The sequence below is a fragment of the Furipterus horrens genome, unplaced genomic scaffold (assembly GCF_987537825.1).
Source record: "Furipterus horrens unplaced genomic scaffold, mFurHor1.1.pri manual_scaffold_6, whole genome shotgun sequence".
In the NCBI taxonomy this organism is placed as follows: Eukaryota; Metazoa; Chordata; class Mammalia; order Chiroptera; family Furipteridae; genus Furipterus; species Furipterus horrens.
The window spans coordinates 73,716,374-73,734,449 of NW_028327176.1; the positions used below are offsets into that span (position 1 = coordinate 73,716,374).

At 40.1% G+C, this 18,076-nt stretch overlaps 1 protein-coding gene and 1 pseudogene across 1 annotated transcript; one reads left to right on the forward strand and one right to left on the reverse strand.

The window, feature by feature from the left end:
- The first annotated feature begins 4,032 nt into the window (after positions 1-4,032).
- On the forward strand, positions 4,033-10,375 carry ZNF892 (zinc finger protein 892). Its single transcript, XM_090281775.1, has 3 exons — positions 4,033-4,144; positions 6,457-6,543; positions 8,776-10,375. The coding sequence occupies exons 1-3, from the start codon at positions 4,048-4,050 to the stop codon at positions 9,999-10,001; spliced, it is 1,410 nt and encodes a 469-aa protein (XP_090137901.1). The 5' UTR covers positions 4,033-4,047; the 3' UTR covers positions 10,002-10,375.
- Positions 10,376-16,711: 6,336 nt separating this feature from the next.
- On the reverse strand, positions 16,712-17,596 carry LOC150006512 (ubiquitin-ribosomal protein eL40 fusion protein pseudogene; annotated as a pseudogene).
- Between the last annotated feature and the right edge of the window lie 480 nt (positions 17,597-18,076).

Sequence of the window (18,076 nt, forward strand, 5' to 3'; positions counted from 1 at the left end):
GCACTGGAACCACTTTTTAGCCTCAGCCCTGGTCTCATAGCACACGTGTGCTGATGATTCATGTAAAAACTGTGAGAAAAGTGCCAGTACTGGTTTTGATATGTGAATTTGTAGATCCCCTTCAGAAGGAAGCGGGGAGAGAAAGTCGTAGCATCTGCTGGACAGTGTCTGCTGTCTGCCCATGCCCCTAGCTCTAGCACATGCACACTGAGCAGTAGCTTCATAAATGAGTTTGATTGCTGAGGTTTTCTCAGGGAACTGAAGTCTGAAAGGAACTGCCAGTTCGTCTGTTATTGTGACCATTGTTTGTAAAGAAAGAAGACTATAAAGTACAGTTGCCCCTTGAACAACACAGTTTGAACTACACAGGACCACTTATATCATTTTTTTTCCCATAAGTACTAGAAATGTATTTTCTTTATGATTTTCTTAATTTCTTTTTTTAGTTTATTTTAAGAATATGATATGTAATATTGGGTTGGCCAGGAAGTCCATTTAGTTTTTTTCCATAAAATAGAAGACACATTTTTCATTTTCACCAATAACTTTATTGATTTGGATGTTTTGAGTATATCGGCTATCTCCTGCTATTGGCTACTAGTGGGTAGAGGCCAGGGGTGCTGCTAAACCTCTTCCGACACATAAGACAGCCCCACAGCAAATAATTATTTGGCCAAAATGTCAACAGTACAAGAAACTTCACAAACCACTTTTGACATGTTCAAGCAGTCACAGCACCTTCTCTGTACACTGCACAAATCTTTTTACCTTTCTTGAAATAATAAAGCGTAATATACCAAAAATGTTGCATTTTCTTCCATCTTCAGTATTAAAATGGCTGCGCAAAAAAAAAATTCATCAATTTTGATAAGTTTTTTTTTTTAATGCATGCTGATATAACAGCTGTCACAATACAATCTTAACAAAACTGTTTCAGAATTTTTGGCCAACCAATACATGTAACATACAAAAAATGTGTTAATAGACTGTTTATGTTATTGGTGAGGCTTCTGGTCAAGGGTAGGCTATTAGTAGTTTAGTTTTTGGGAAGTCAGAAGTTATATGCAGATTTTCAATTGTGCAGGGTCCCCTGTGTTCAAGGGACCATAAACTAAAATAGAGTAATGATTTTATACTTCCAAGTATTAGATTAATGAATTAAATTATTTGGGGGAGGGGATTTTCAAAGTAGGTAGTTCTTTTACCTTATTATGTGAATTGTTTTACCGGTTGTTCTTGAAGGACTATATCGTAAACATTAGAATGCTGCATATACACAAAGTTAACCACTATATTTGTATACATGCTAAGGGGGCTATGGCAGCAGTAGTGGTTAAAAAAGGGTTAAGACTGGTTCGCTTGCTGGTGTATCCTATTTTAATGTGTTTCATTTAAGTTGAAGTTATATAGAAATTTTTTTACAGAATTAGAAAAATTATTAGGCATTTCTGTTATCAGCAGTAAGCAAACTCAGCTACAAATTCAAAGGAGCATTACCTATCCTGCTTCCTCGCCCCACATTTTAGTAGACAGTCTAAAGTTTGTGCCTATCATCTAGATCAAGGTTAGGCTAGAGTAAACATTCCTGCAATGTTTTCAAGGTTTGATGCACTTCTGTTCCCCTGTTCACCTCTGTTCCCATGCACACTTGTATAGGACACCCTATGCAAAAAGTTGTTTCTACTAATTCTTTTTTTTTTAAGATTTTATTTATTTATTTTTAGAGAGAGGAGAAGGGAGGGAGAAAGAGAGGGAGAGAAACATCAATGTGAGAGAGAAACATCGATCAGTTACCTCTCATCCAGGATGGAACCTGCACGCCAGTCATGTGCCCTGACCAGGAATTGAGCTGGCGACCTTTCGCTTTGTGGGACAACACCCAACCAACTGAGCCACACCAATCAGGGCTCTACTGATTCTTGCTCAAATGTTCCTTTCTTCAACTATCTGACAAATATTTACAGTTTTCCTGCTGTGTGCCAGCTTCTAGGGCTGCTTCCGTGAGGAAAAACAGATCTGACTTCGGCATCTCTGACCATGAATGGGACAGAGAGGTGTTAATCAGAAAGTCTCCCCACTGTGTCAATGATCCAAGAGAAAGGAAGGAACATGGTGCTACAATTCAGAGAGTCAGGGAAGGCTTCCCTGAGGAGGTAACACCTGAGTTGAGGTCTGAAGTGTGAGTGGGATTTAAAAAGAGGAAAGGATGTGCAGAGGGAGAGCGTTCAGGAAGAAGAAGCAGGATGTGGAAAAGGGCCAAAGAGAATATGCACACATTTCAAGCAGCTGAGAGGTGGCCGCCAATTATATCAGAGACTGCAGGAGGAGTAGTGCGTAATGGGGTTGAGGGTAGATGGTGGGGCAGGAGGGAGTCAGACCCATCAGGGCCTCTATGAGAAATGGCAAGACTACTTTGGGAACTTTCATAATAACACTGTTTTACAAACAAATTATTTCTGTGATGTGTGTGGCAAAGATTTTAATGTTTAATATATATTGGACTGATTTTATTCTCAAAGGAAAATTAAAGAGATAAATATTTCTTTTTTTTTTGAACCTCTTGTATTTTAAAACCATACCATAAGGAAAGTACCTCATTCGTAATTATATTTTCTCCATTTTCCCATGTCTTAATACATGTGGGGATTTTTAGAAAACTCAAAGTTTATTTATAAAAATTATATATTCATTCTTACGTGTGTAAAATTCAGTCATCTTTAAAGTATTCTCCATTTGATGCAATACACCTATTGAGATGGTTTTCCACTGCTCAGAAGTTTTTGAACTTGTCAATTTTGATGCCTTTTAGTTCTTCTGGCATTTTTTTGTTCCACCTCTTCCACGTCGACAAAACTTTTCCCTTTGAGGATTTTTTTTATTCAGTGAAACAAAAAAAGTCACTTGGGGTGAGATCAGGTGAATAGAGAGGGTGGAACATGGGGGTAATGCTGTTTTTGTTCGAAAACTGCTGAACACTGAGCACACTGTGGGCAGGTGCACTTATAAATCACCCATCATGAAGTGGGCAAATGCGTTGAAAGAGTCTTCAAAGAAAATTCACTGAAGCCAAACACAGTATCTCACTACAACACCTGCTGGTACACTCATACAGATAGGTTCCTAGAACCATCACCTAGTGGGGGAAGACTGTACTACAAGGGGCCTGCCCTCCAGAAGAGAATTTCATTTTGTTTTGTTTTTTGGGCCCCCCTTTATAGCAAGGCTTTCTATAGTTCCATAATTTAATCTGTTGCACATAAACTAATAATGTAGTATTGTACCTTCAGATTTTACATCAAAGGTGCTTTCCTTCCTACTTGCAGGTAACGTGCAGACGTAATGCATGGAGGCAAGGAGCCAGTCTGTGGCTACAAATACAGTTGTCTGCCCTTATCTACAGTTTTGCTTTTTGCAGTTACAGTTACCTGCAGTCAACCATGCTCCAAAAATATTAAGTGGAAAATTCCAGAAATAAGTAATTCATAAGTTTTAAATTGTGCACTGTTCTGAGTAGCATGATGAAATCTTGTGCCATTCTGCTTTATCCTGCCCAGGACATGAATCATCCCTTTGTCCAGTGGCTCCACACTGTTTACACTGCCCACCTGTTAGTCACTTAGGACCTGCCCTGGTTATCAAATTGACTGTCAGTATCGCAGTGGCTGTGTTCTAGTCGCCCTTACTTAATAATGGCCCCAAAGCACAAAGGGGATGGTGGCAATTCAGATACACCAAAGACAAGCCATAAATGCTTCTTTTAAGTGGGAAGATATGTATATATAGGAAAAAACATAGTATATATAGGATTTTTTACTGTCTGCAGTTTCAGACATCTGCTTGGGATCTTGGGACATGTCCTCTATGGGTAAGGGGTGATTATTTTTCACCAGAGAATCTTTGTGTTGGAAGGCCTGTTAGAGGTCATTTTGTCTAACTTTCCTGTCCTTTTGTCTTCCTTCTATGCTGTCAGTTTGAGTCCTTCCCAGAGGCCCTTGGAAGGAGGTCCTTTGGTGATCACAGATATGTTTGGTTTTTCAGGAGTCACTCATGATCAGGGATATGGCCAAGGCTCTCACCCAGTGGGGGCAGCTGAATCCTGCTCAGGAAGATGTGCCTGAGAAGCATAGGAACCTGGTCTTGCTGGGTAAGGATGGCTCCTCGTCCCCCTGTGACTTTACTCAGTGTGGTACCTTTGCTTCCTCAGTGCTAGGAGCTCTGAGTTTCTTAGATTCAAATAGTCTTAATTCCTGAAAGACCTGAGATGTGTAATTTCTGCTTTTTGTTTCTGAATGTGGTTTTAACACTCTTAGAGTTAGAAATAGATACCTTTTTAAAAATATATGTTTTATTGATTATGCTGTTACAGTTGTCCCAATTTCTTTTCCCTCTGCTCCCCTCCACCCAGTGACACCCCTCTCCCTCCAGTTGTCGCCTGCCTTAGTCCATGCCCATTGGTTGTGCATATAGTTCTTCTCAACATCTTCCTGTCTACTCCATTCCCTCCTACTATGCTTCTTAATTCCTGTACCATCTCCCTCCCTTTTCCCACTTCCCCCTCCCTGCTGACCTCCCCCCTGTATGTTCCCCACACCTATAATTCTTTTTCCACTCTCGTTGCCTACTTAGTTTGCCCTTGTTTTGATTCCCTAGCTTCTGTTGTTGGTTGTTGTGATACAGTTTTCATTTTAATGTTCATAGTTTTGATCCTCCTCCTTCTAAACAAATCCCTTTAACATCTCATATAACAGTGGTTTGGATCTAATGAACTCCTTCAGTTTTACTTTGTCCTGGAAGCACTTTCTCTGCCCTTCTACTATGAATGACAGCTTCGCTGGATAGAGTAATCATGGTTGTGGATTTTTGCTTTTCATTACTTTGAATATTTCTTGCCAGTCCCTACTTGCCTGCAGAGTCTCCTTTGAGAAATCAGCTGATAGTCTAATTGGGACCTCTTTGTACATAGTTCTCTTCTTCCCTCTTGCTGCTTTTAAGATTCCCTCTTTATCTTTAATTTTTGACATTTTGATTATAATGTGTCTTGGTGCGGTTCTCCCTGAGTCCAGTTTTTTTGGGGAACTCTCTGTGCTTCCTGGACCTGTAAGTCTATTTCCTTCCCCAAGTTAGGGAAGTTCTGCTTCATTATTTTTTTCACACAATTTTTTAATTTCTAATTCTTCTTCTTCACCTCTGGCAACCCTATAATTTGGATGTTCATTCGCTTATAGCTGTCCCATAGGTTTCTGAGCCTCTCCTCGTATTCCTCACTTTCTCTTTCCTCTCTCTGCACTGGTTGACTGTTTGTTCCTTCCCTATGCTCCAATTTGTCGATTTGATCCCTGGTTTTCCTTTCCTCACCAATTGTCTCGTATGTGTTTTTGTTTATTTTGGCATGACTAGCTTCATTCCTTCCCTGTCTTGTTCAGTATCTTTTGTTAATTCTGTAAACTGCCTTATGACTATAGCTCTGAACTGAGCCTCAGAGAGATTATCTATTTGTTCATTGGTTAATTCACGTATTTGCTTTTTGGTCAGCTGCGTGATTGGTATTCCAGTTATGATTCCTGCCATCCTGACCATTTTTGTTTATTTTTCCTTCTTGGGCGGGACTGTCACACCTCCTGCGCTATTGGGGGCAGAGCTCTATGCACACGTCACTACCAGGTGACCCTTCTCACCACGCTGTGGCGCTTTGTGTGGGGGCAGGGGTCCAAGATGGATTCCTGCCATTACTCTCTGCTGAGAGACCAGGAGCCTCCTCCTTTGTTTCCATGCCCTCTGGGCCTCACAGTCCAAGGCAATGGGGGTCTGCCTTCCCCAGTGTTGGAATCGCGAGCTGACGGGTTCAGTCTGCAGCCAGCGGTGGTCCCCGGGCGCTTTTCTCCTCCCCTTAAATATGGGTGTCTGTGCTTACCACAGTCTGTCGCTGCAGCCATCAGCACAGCTTCATCTCTCTGCCCGGGCTTTGCCCCTCCTACCCATTTGGACGAGCACCACTTGTTTATAACTTCATACGTTGGACTTCCATGTAGCTTTATTTTCTGGAACTTCTAATTATTTCTGGTTTTGTGGTAGTTGTAGTCCTTCTTAATTGTGGAGGGAGATGGAGCATGTCAATCTAGGCCTCCATCTTGGCTGGAAGTCAGGTACCTTTTTCTAAAAAAATCATATTTGCCCAGGTGGTAGCAGATTTCTTTTCTCCCTGACTAAGGATATTGAGTTGAAGTTCTAATGAAAACACCTCTTAAGAAATAGGTGCTTATTCTTTTAGTAGGGAGAGGTAAAACAAGTGACTCAATTGTTCTGAATTCAAATAGACCTTGTATTAACCTTTCTGCCTTTTCCCTGAACACTGGTGAGGGAGAAATCTAAAACCTACCTCTTATACTGTCTTTCCTGACAACCAAAGAGCTAACCCTGGGCTTTTTACCAGACTTCTTTCTCTTTTCCCATGAAAAGGACTTCCGATTTCCAAGCCTGATGTAATCTCTCAATTGGGGTGTGGAGAGAAGCTGGAGAGAGAAGCCTCAAAAGCCACTAGTCTCGGTGAGTGAGTGTTGGAAACAGGGACCTTAAAACCTAGATGGTCAATGGGAAAAGCATCTTTGAAATGCTTGTGCAGAAGTCTTTCCATATTTTGCTAGATCCATGGAAAAATTGAAGTTCCTTTTTTCCATGCCACACTTACCCTCTATGGATAATGACCTATTATAAATTCATAATTTTATTTTTTAGAAAGTAAATACTTCCCACTCTTTCAAACTTAATTCTTTTTCCCCATAAGGTGAAATGAAACCAGCATTTTAATGTATGTTATAATATATATATATAATATGTATAGTAATAATTTGCATGGGTGCAAAGCTCTAAACCAGGCTTTTTCAAGTATGTTGTTTTATCTCTGCAGGATAATGTGACTTTTTGTCTTACAGCATTGACTACAAATTGATCTCTTTCGTTTTTCCCTGCCTTCTTCTCTATCTAAGCAGAGGCGGCATAGCATATGGTTAGGAGTGCAGACTTTGGACCCAGTCTTCCTAGGTCCAAAGCCAATCTCAGCTACTCACTAGCTCTGTGACCTCTAAACAGTGAATTATCCTCTCTGTGAATCAAATTCCCCCACTGTAATGAAGATAATCATAGCACTTAAGTTATAAGTTTGCTGTGAGGATCAAATGAAAAAACCCACGAGAAATGCTTAGAACAGTAACTGGCTATAAGCTAAGCAAATGATAGCTGTTGATTGAGTCCTAGTAACTTATTTTGAAAAATGTGAATTTGACCTTGTTCCTTCTGTCAGGCTGAATTACTGCAATAGACTCCCAGCTGATTATACTTTCTTAGTCTAATCTTATCTAATTGAGGCAGCAGAATCCTGCTGAATTCCCCACAGTGAACTTCTTACTCTGCCAGGTCTGTATTTCTCTGCCTTCTTTCAAAGCCTTTGATAGTCTACCTGCCTTACCATTTTACCTTCTCTGTTCTCCAGCCTGAAGCCTTAACACCAGACAGGCACATGTCTTACTCTCCTCACTAACTGTGTGCTCTCCATGAACACTGGGGGCATTAATTCATCCAACTCCTTTTAACTGGAAGTCCATTTACCTTTAACCTATTTCTACCTATTTGTTCTTTAAAATCCTAGGCACTTCCCTAATTAGAACATGTAGTTAAGAACATTAGATCATATTAATTTATTTTTATGTACCATCATGGTTGGGATGGATAATAAAGACTATTTGAGCCTGAAAATACATAAACATTTTTAGCAGTGAAGCTTTCCCCAAAAACACTTACTAGGAAGCCTAGGGTTTTTGGGAGGATATTCTGACAGGTTGGAGACCAATGTGAGCATATGGGGGTTTGACCTTCCCCTCTACATGCTATTCGTTTAAAAAAAAAACAACTTGGTTTTGTTTTACTCTTTGCAGTTTGTTGGGTGTAGGATAATCAGAGATGACCAGATGCTTCTTAATTAGTAAGCTTTGTGATGATTTGAATTTGTAGATCTTGACCACTTTGAATGCTAATATGCATCTTATCTCAAGACAGTGGAACCAATAGAGATTTTTGTATAAGAGGGATGGTTCTGGAAAGTTAGTCTGTTAGTGCTGAGTGGGACATTTTAGAATGGGAAAAGATTGGCTAATGATAATCATCCTTGAGGCACAAAGTGTTAAGGGTTCAAGCTGAAGAATAGAGAAGGTAAAATGGTTAGGCAGGTAGACAATCAAAGGCCTTGAAAAAAAGGTAGAGAAATACAGAACTGGCAGAATAAGTACCTCACTGTGGGAATTTAGCAGGATTCTGCTGCCTCAGTTAGACAAGATTAGACTAAAGAAAGTATAATCAGCTGGGAGTCTATTGCAGTAATTCAGTCTGACAGAAGTGACAGGGTCAAATCCACATCTTTGAAAGTGTGGTGGTAGCCAGTGGGTGATCTCTGAGAAACCATTGTCCTCTGATTCCAGCCCCATTTCCCCAGACTCTGTTCTTTATCACCTCTGCTTAGCCTTATTTCGTTATTATTTCTCATTTCCTACTGCTGGATAGAGGAATTGTGAGTGCCTACTTACCCTCTCCCTGTTTGCAGCTGCACTTCCTTTCCCAGTCATTTTTCTTTTCTTGTGTTCTCTCAAGATGACAAGGCTATTTTTGAGAGATTTCAAGTTCACGTGTTCCCTGTAGCATTTTTGTTTGCTTTATTATTTTCCTACCACAGCAATTACTTTACTCTCAGTATAGGAAATGATACATGTGCATTTTTGTTTCTGTTAGACTGGGAGACAACACCAGAAAGCAAGGAGCTAACTCCAGAGCAAGATGTTTCTGAAGAGGAGTCAGCCCCTGGGGTGTTAATACAAAGATTTCCAAAGGAAGATGACAGTGGATGTGAGGATTCTATAGAGAGTCAGTGGGAAAACCATGAAAAACATTTAGTACAAGAAGTTGTCACTCAGAAGAAAACTTCTGGGGAGAGACGTGATGAATTTGGAAGAAATTTTGGTCATAGGTCATTACTTGTTCAACGGCAAGGAAGGAGACTACGTAATTGTGATTCATTTAAAAAGAACCTAAAGCAAAATTCAGAACTAATGAGGCATGAGAGAATTTGTGCAGGAAAGAAACCCTGGAAGTGTAATGAATGTGAGAAAGCCTTTAGTTACTACTCAGCTTTTGTTTTGCATCAGAGAATTCACACAGGAGAAAAGCCCTACCAGTGTAATGAGTGTGGTAAAGCCTTTAGCCAGAGCATACACCTTACTCTTCACCAGAGAATTCATACTGGAGAGAAACCCTACAAATGTCATGAATGTGGGAAAGCATTTAGTCACCGCTCAGCCCTTATTCGGCATCACATAATTCACACTGGAGAGAAACCCTATGAGTGCAATGAATGTGGGAAGGCCTTTAATCAGAGCTCATACCTCACTCAACATCAGCGAATTCACACTGGAGTGAAACCTTACGAGTGTAATGAATGTGGAAAGGCCTTCAGCCAAAGCACGTTTCTTACCCAGCATCAGGTCATTCACACTGGGGAGAAACCCTATAAGTGTAATGAGTGTGGGAAAGCTTTTAGTGATCGTTCAGGCCTCATCCAGCACCAGAGAACTCATACTGGGGAGAGGCCTTATGAGTGTAATGAATGTGGGAAAGCTTTCGGCTACTGTTCAGCCCTGACTCAACACCAGAGAACTCACACAGGGGAGAAACCCTATAAATGCAACGATTGTGCCAAAGCCTTCAGTGACCGCTCAGCCCTCATCCGTCATCAGAGGACACACACTGGAGAGAAACCATACAAGTGTAATGATTGTGGGAAAGCCTTCAGCCAGAGCTCATCTCTCACAAAACACCAGAAAACTCATACTGGAGAAAAACCTTATAAGTGTAAGGAATGTGGAAAAGCCTTCAGTCAGAGTTCATCCCTTTCTCAACATCAGAAGATTCATACTGGGGGGAAAACCAAGGAATATGGAAAAGCCTTTAGTAAGCATTGAGCCTTTAGTCAGCAAAAGAGAATTCATACTGGATAAAAGACTGTAAAAATTTTTCCTGTGTGTGATTATCATCTGAGTAGTTATCTCATTCAACAATTCTTGAGGGGGAAACGGTTGACTGAGATAGCTACTCAGAGGATTATTCACACCCAGGAAAAAATGAAGCATGTGAGTCAGTTGCAAAGTTTCCATGAGAGCAGCTTCCTCTGAAGCCAGAGAACATTGGCCTGGCAGTTTGCTTCTGCACTTTGTGTCTTTTAGACCCTGCTTATTGAGACATCTACTGAGAATCACGTTAACTGCCAGGGTCAGACCTGTAGCCTAGAAAGAAGGAGTACAGAGGGACCTTTGATGTTCAGTCTGTTTTAAGTTATCTGAATTACCTGATAGTGTGTGTATTTATGAAGATTTACCTTCATTCTCTGTAGTTTGTACTTTACACTTTCTCGTGTTATAGTAAAATTTAATTGTCGACCTGAACTGACACTGCATATTAGCTTGTGAAAATTTGAAGTCTTTGAAATACCTGCCTTTCACCATTTTACTCTTGGATAGAGGCAGATGACATAATACATATACTTTTTTTTTAATTGAAATTTTGAAGGTTATTGGAAACTTTTTGAGTGCTGTGTGTTTAGTTTCCACATTTGACCTTAGATGTATCTGTGTGTGGATTTCTTTGAGTTTATCTTGTTTGCTAAGCTTGATTCTATAGCTTTATGTCTTCTGCCTGATTGGGGAAATTTTTAGACATAAGTTTTTTTTTTTTTAATTTTTACTTTTTGCTTGAATTTAGAGAGAGAGAGAGAGAAAGGGAAGGAAAGGGAAATATTGATTTGTTCCACTTATTTATGCATTCATTGGTTGATTCCTGTGTGTGCCCTGACTGGAGATTGAACCTGCAACTTGGCGTATTAGGAAGACACTCTAACCAACTGAACTATTCAGCCAGGGCCAGCAATCACTTCTTTGAATACATTTTCAACCCCCCAGTCCCACCCTTTGTTTCCTTCCAGGACACTGATACACATGTTAGGTCTTTGCTTGTAATCCCACAGTTTCCTGAGGCTCTAGTTCATTGTTTTTTAGTATATTTTTATCTTAATCTGCTCAGGCTGCCACAACAAAATGCTATAGACTGGGTAGTTCAAACAAAAGAATTTTATTTCTCACAGTTATGGAGTCTGGAAGTCCAAGATCCAGGTGTCAGCTTTAGTCTCTGGTGATCTCTTCTTGGCTTTCTTGCCTGTTGTATCCTTGCGTGGCCTTTCCTTGATGCATGCCTGTGGAAAAAAAAAAAAAAAGAGATCTTTCTTCTTCTTTAAAGGTCACCAGCACTATCAGATTAGGACCCTAGCTTTCTGACCTCATTTAACCTTAATTACCTCCAAAAAGCCCTTTCTCCAAATACAGTCATATTTGGAAGTAGCACTTCAACATATGAATTTTGGGAGGACACAATTCAGTCCATGGCATTTTCCCCTGGCCCTCAAATTAATGTTCTTCTCACAGCAAAATATCTTCATTTCATTCCAACAACCCTTAAAGTCTTAACTTATTCTAGCATCAACTCTAAAGTCCAAAGTCTCACATAAATCAGACATGGGTGAGACTTGAGGTATAATTCATCCTGAGGCAGATTCCTCTTCAGCTGTGAACTTGTGAAACCAGAAGAGTTATGTGCTTCTAAGTACAATGATGGGGCAGGCACAAAACATATGTTCCCATTCCGAAAGGAGAAGTAGGAAGGAAGGAAAGGGTAATGGGTTCCCAGCAAGTCCAAAACCCAGTGGGACATATTCTATCAGATCTTTGTGGTTTTTGTTTAAGATTTTATTTTTAGAGAGAGGGGAAGGGAGGGAGAAAGAGAGGGGGAGAAATCAATTGGTTGCTTCTTGCACGCCACCAACTGGGGACCTGGCCCAAAACCCAGGCATGTGCCCTGACCAGGAATTGAATGTTGTTCAGTCCACACCAGCCAGGGCAAATTCCATCAGACCTTGATGCCTTACCTTCCAGACCCGCTGAGGAAGGGGTCCCACATTCACAACCCATTGCTGCAGCAGTCCCAACAGGTAGCCCTGTCCCCCAAAACTAGTTTGAGCCCATGTGGCCTGTTGACACTTAAGGGACATCCTCTCCACCTTTGAAACCGAGGAGGCAACCTGATATCTAAATTTATTCTCCCCTTTGCTTGCAGCATCAGGCACATTTGTAGTTCTACTGTCTGACCTTGTAGGATATAAGAAGTCTGACAGCTTACCTTCATTTTGTCTAGTGTTTTCCCCTTTAGTACCATTGGCAGTGTTTCATCTCAATTTCTGTTAAGATGATTGATTATATCTATGAGTCACACCCATGACCTCTCTAGTAGAATGCTAGCCAGCAAGAGCTGAATAAGCTTTCTCATATATTGCAGTACAGGTAGACAGGATTTTCCAAATCAAGTTTTTTCCTTTTTGCTTAATTCTTTCATCCATCTCTCTTCTCTCACATTTTACTATAAACTGAAGAGGACCCAAGCTGTACCTTCAATGCTTTGCCTAGAAATCTCTGCTAAATATCCAGTTTCATTGCTCACAAGTTCTCCCTTCCACAAAACAGAAGAACACAGTTCAGCCAAGTCCACTGCTACTTTACAATAAAGATCGCCTTTATTCCTGTTTCCAGTAACATGTCCTCATTTCTGACTGAGACCTCATCAGAATGGCCTTTAACATCTGTATTTCTACCATCTACCTCAAAAACCTTCAAGCCTCTACCCATTACCCAGTTCCAAAGCTACTGCCACACGTTTAGGTATTTGCCATAGCAGCACCCCAAATCTGCCTTAGCAGTACCAAAAATCTGTCTTAGCTGGCTTGGACTGCCATACCACAGGCTAGGGGGATCAAACAACAGAAATGTATTTCTTACAGTTCTAGAGGCTGAATGTCTGAGATCAAGGTGCCAGCTGATTTGGTTTTGGTGAGCGCTCCCCGTGGCTTGCAAAGAGCCACCCTCTTGCTGTGTTTTCACAACCCTTTCTCAGTGCATGTGTGTAGAGAAAGGGAGAATGAGTTGTCTTTTCTTAGAGGATACCAACCTTGTCTGATTAGGACTTCACAGTTTTGCCCTCTTTTAACCTTAATTAGCTTTTAAAAGCCCCACGTCTAAATATAGTCACATTAGAAGTTAGGGCTTCAACATATGAGTTTGGGCGGGGTGGGGGGAGGGGCACAATCTTCCATAGAAATTTTCTCTCCTGGTTGGGTATTTTTGATTGTCCTATCTCCAAGGTCACTCATTTTAATCTCTGTTTCTTCCATTCTGTGGGCAAGCCCATCTTTGGGTTCTGTTATTGTATTTTTCAGTCCCATCTGATTTCTTTATTCTGTTTCTTTGCTGAAACTTTGTTTTTTAAGTTTCTGTCAAGCATGTTTATTATTGCTTAGTGAGGCATTTTAATTATGGCTGTTTTAATCTAACATCATTCTAACATCTAGATCATTTCAGTGTTGGCATCTGTGGGTTGTCTTCTCATTCAAGTTGAGATATTCCTGGTTCTCCCTGTGATGTGTGATTTTCAGTTGAAAGCTGGACATTTTGGGTATTATGTTAGGAGACTGTATACTGTTTTAAATCTCCTGCTTGGGCTGGCCTCTGACACAGCCGTAGGGGAGGAAATGTTGTAAGTTGCTTTTGGAAGTCCAGGTTCATCATTGGCCTCTATTTGGGCAGGAGCCCTCAATGCTACTGGGCAGAAGTGGGAATTACAGATGCACACTGGGGTCCCACGGATATCACCCAGCTTGGGAGGGCCGGGAGTGTCTCGTTACTGCTCTGTACATGGTCTCCACTGATACCATGGGGTAGAGTTGGGTGGTGAGTGACCTCATGACTATTGGTAATTAGTGAAAGTCCTGACCCTCCATTAGGCCCCCACTTTCCAAACTAGTAATGAAGGGAGAGACGTCAGGACTCTGGGTAGGGTTAGAAGCCTGGTCTCCCAACATGGTCTCCATTGTTTTTTAAAATCCTGTCTCCTCACTTGACCTTCTTTGACTTCACTCCAAGGTGGGGTTACATCTTGGTGAGGGTGGACGTGTAGGCACCCCACTTGGCCTTTGTTGTTATCAATAAAGGCTGAAGTTTCCTCCATGGTTTTTGGCTGGAGGAGGGTGGTTATTGTCTAAAAATTTTCTGTCTTGAGAGGCTGCTCCTTTGCTAGTCTTTTGGCTCAAAAGAGCACTTTTCTTGGACCTTTTTTGATCTATACCTGTGGCATTTCTGGGTTGCCAGCTTCCTCGGAACCCAGCCTGGGATAGATGAGGCAAAAGGAAAACCCAAGGGACTCAGTGCTTTGTCATTATTCAGGTTCCCTGTATCTTCACCTTTCAGAATATTCTTACATTGTTTTATATGTTGTGATTTTAACTGTACTTACAGGAATAGGGAAGAGTACTCCTACACCTCTCTCATGACATCCTGCCTTTTGACCCTGAACTGCCATGTCAAGTGTGTCAGAGGTTGTGGCATACCTAGGTTGTTTGTAACCAGTCAGGGTTAACTACCAAGAGGGAATGCTCACTTGTTCCCCAGAGAAGCTGCTAAGTTGGTTGGTAGAAACAACGAGGCTGCAGCTTCATCCAACTTTGGAGAAACTACTTTTTTAACAGGGGAAATACCAGTCTTTAATTGTAGATTGCAAGTTTGAGGAAGGAAAGATAGATATGACTAAGAATATAAACTATGGAGTTAAACATTTTTATTTATTTCCTTGTTCCAAGAGCATGTGAGAAACACTAGAGAACTGAATACAGATTTTTGTGTTTTAAATTATATATTATCTATAGCTAGATAGCTGTCATTTTAATTTGATATATAACACAGGACATCAGAGAACCAACAAAATAAAGAATGAAAATATTTGGGATTTTGGACAAATCACTTCACCTTTTTAAATCTGTTTCTTCATTTATATGTTTTTTAAAGTGTCATACCTGCTTGAGAGTGACTAGATTAGGCAGATAATGGGTACAAAGTGATCTGTAAGCTATCAAGTGCTATATAACCATGATGTATTGTTTATAGGTCCTTTATATGACCTGTCCATCATGTATGCTTTCTGATGGTATGGCCCAATAAAAATGACTACAAATATAATGGAATGTGTCTTTTTATCTTTTTAAAAATGATTTTTCTTAAACACCAATTAAATCTGCATCTTTTGAGATGATTATATGGTTTTCTCTAACCTGTTAATGTAGTAAACTATATTCATGGATTTTCTAGTTATTTCTTTTGAAATTAAGTTTGGGGTGACACTGGTTAATAAGATTATATGGGCTTCAAGTATACATTTCTGTGATACATGATCTGTATATTGCACTGTGTGCCCATCACCCACAGTCAAATCATTTTCATTATATTTGGCCCCCTTTACACTTTACTAGCCCCCCGCCCCCCAACACACACCTTTCATGGAATTTCTAATGTTAAAGAATACCTGCATTTCTGGGATTTACCCAATTTAGTGATTTTCTTACCCTGAAAGGGGTTGTGTTCCTTGAATGTTTAGAATTTACCTGGTAAACTGAGGTTATTGTGTGTGTGGTGTGAGTTTTGATTGGTTGTAGAGGCTATTCAGATGTACTATCTTTGGACATATTTTCCCTTTTAAATTTTATTTATTGAATTTTAGGGAGGGAGGGAGAGAGAGAGAGAGATTTATTGTTCCTCTTATTTATGCACTCATTGATTGATTCCTGTATGTGCCCTGACCAGGGATAGAACCTGCAACTTTGGCATATAAGGACAATGCTCTAACCAACTGAGCTACATCTCCAGGGCTCTTCTTGTAATTTTTAAAGTTAGGTTTTTCTAAAAATATCTATTTTTTACCATTAATTGTTCAAAATATTTTTATTTTCTTTAAAATCCCTGTTTTATCTGTAGCTATGTCCTTTTTATTCCCAGAATTGCTTGTTTGTATTCTCTTTTTTCTTTTGTTTACATTTCCAGAGGTTTGTTAGTTTCACTAGTCATTTCAAAGAACTGACTTTGGGGTCTTTTATAACACCAACTTTATTGCAGTATATTTTACATAAATAAAATTCACCCTTGTAAAGTGTATGATAAATTTGACAAATGTAATATCTGTTTGACCACCACCATAATCGTGTGTGTGCTGGGGTGGTGGGGTGGTGGGATGGTGTAGTATAGTTTTTTATTTCATTCTGCTCCATAAGTTTTTTTGACCTTTTAAAACACCCAACTCTTAGTTTCATTTTTTTTTTCTATTGTTTATTTTCTACTTTATTTATTTTTGTTTTAATCTTCATTACTTCCTTCCTTCAACTGACTTTGGACTTAATTTGTTCTTCTACCTTCTTGAAGTGTAAAGTTAGGTTGTTGACTTGAGATCTTTCTTAATTTGGGCATCTACTACTATGAACTGCCCTGTTAGTACTGTGTTAGCTGCATCCCATAGGTGTCGGTATGTTGTGGTTTTGTTTTCATTTGTCTCAAGATATTTTCTAAATTTTTTTGTGATTTATTCTCTGATTCATTGGTTGTTCAAGAATGTGTTATTTAGTTTCCACATATGTGTGCACTTTCCAGTTTTTATTTGCTACTAATTTTTAGTTTCATTCCATTGTGGTTGGAAAAGATACTTAATATGATTTCTTTCTTTTTTTCCCCCTGCTCCAGTCAATGAAAGGGAAACTTTATTGAGGCCCCAGGGCCATGAGGTTCAGGCAGAAGGCTTCCCTGTGGGTTGGGAAGGTGGTGGAAGGACTTAATTTAACCTTCTCTATGGGTCACAGGTTGTTGGTGTGGCCACACTTCTTCTTGTGGCAGTTGACAGCACAGGGGTGTAGGTGGGAGTAACGCAGCAGATCATCTTGTCACAATTGTACTTCCGGGTGAGGTGGCAGAGGGAGGGTTCAATAATGCCATCTGCAGACAAAGTACCAAGTACAGGGTGGACTCTTTATGAATGTTGTAGACTGAGAGAGTGTGGCCATCCTCCAGCTGTTTGCACACAAAAAATCAGATGCTGCTGGTCAGGCAAGATGTCCTCCTTGTCTTGACTTTATCTTTGATAGTCTCAATGGTGTCACTGGGCTCAACCATGAGGGTGATGGTCTTGCCAGTGAGGGTCTTCACAAAGATCTGCCTCTCTCATCTGCTGGGGAGGCTACTTCACCATCTCATTGAAGAGCTACTTAGTGTAACTTCAATCTTCTCAAATTTGTTAAGACTTGTTTTGTGACCTAACATGTGATCCATCCTAGAGAATGTTCCATGTGCACTTGAGAATTTGAATCTCTTGACTGTATCCTTTTTCTTTTTAACACTTTTTCCAGCAACATTAGGAGTAACCAGTCACCATTATTGCATTTGTTGGTGTTTTGCGTTGGTCTCAGCTTATAATAATGTATGGGCTAAGAATGTGGGACATTCCCTGACTGGAGCCAGTGTTGTGGCTGGAACAGCCTTTGTGATTCTTATTATAATTGCAGGTTGCACCTCAGCACCAACCATCAAGGAACTTAAAAAAAATTATTACTTACAAACACTGGAGGATACATGGCACATTCAAGGGCCATATTGTGATTTACAAATTTAAAACATAAGAGCCAGAATTAGGGTGTGGTAAGGGGAAAGCAGGGTCACTGAAACAGTCAGTTATCTAGGTTTCCTAGGGTTTTCTAAAAGGGGATTCTATGGTTGTGGTTGCCTGGCTCTGTCTCTGTAGCTGGCTATGCATTTTTTAGAGATGGATTCCTTGGCAATCAAAAGCCTAATATCAGGCATTACATTATAATAAAAAAAGCTTAATGTTAGGCATTTCCTTGCACTACAGTTAGTTTTCCAAAAATGTTTCTTCCCGTTACATGCTTCTATAAAAGGTTGATTACAAGAATCCAGTGCAGATATTTTGTGTATTTCTATTGCCAGACACTCCATGTGGACTCTTAGTACCCTCTTTACTACTGGAGAGAGTCATCAGCATCTTTAAATCTAATCACATTAGACAGCCAATTAGAACTCACAGAAGCAACTCAGAAAACTCACCCTTAAAATTC

Excerpts from the sequence above, each read along its gene's own strand:
- ZNF892 (XM_090281775.1), top strand. The coding sequence starts at position 4,048 with ATGATCAGGGATATGGCCAAGGCTCTCACCCAGTGGGGGCAGCTGAAT. Across the intron at positions 4,145-6,456 it reads TAGGAACCTGGTCTTGCTGG|GACTTCCGATTTCCAAGCCT; the intron begins GTAAGGATGGCT and ends TCCCATGAAAAG. Across the intron at positions 6,544-8,775 it reads CTCAAAAGCCACTAGTCTCG|ACTGGGAGACAACACCAGAA; the intron begins GTGAGTGAGTGT and ends TGTTTCTGTTAG.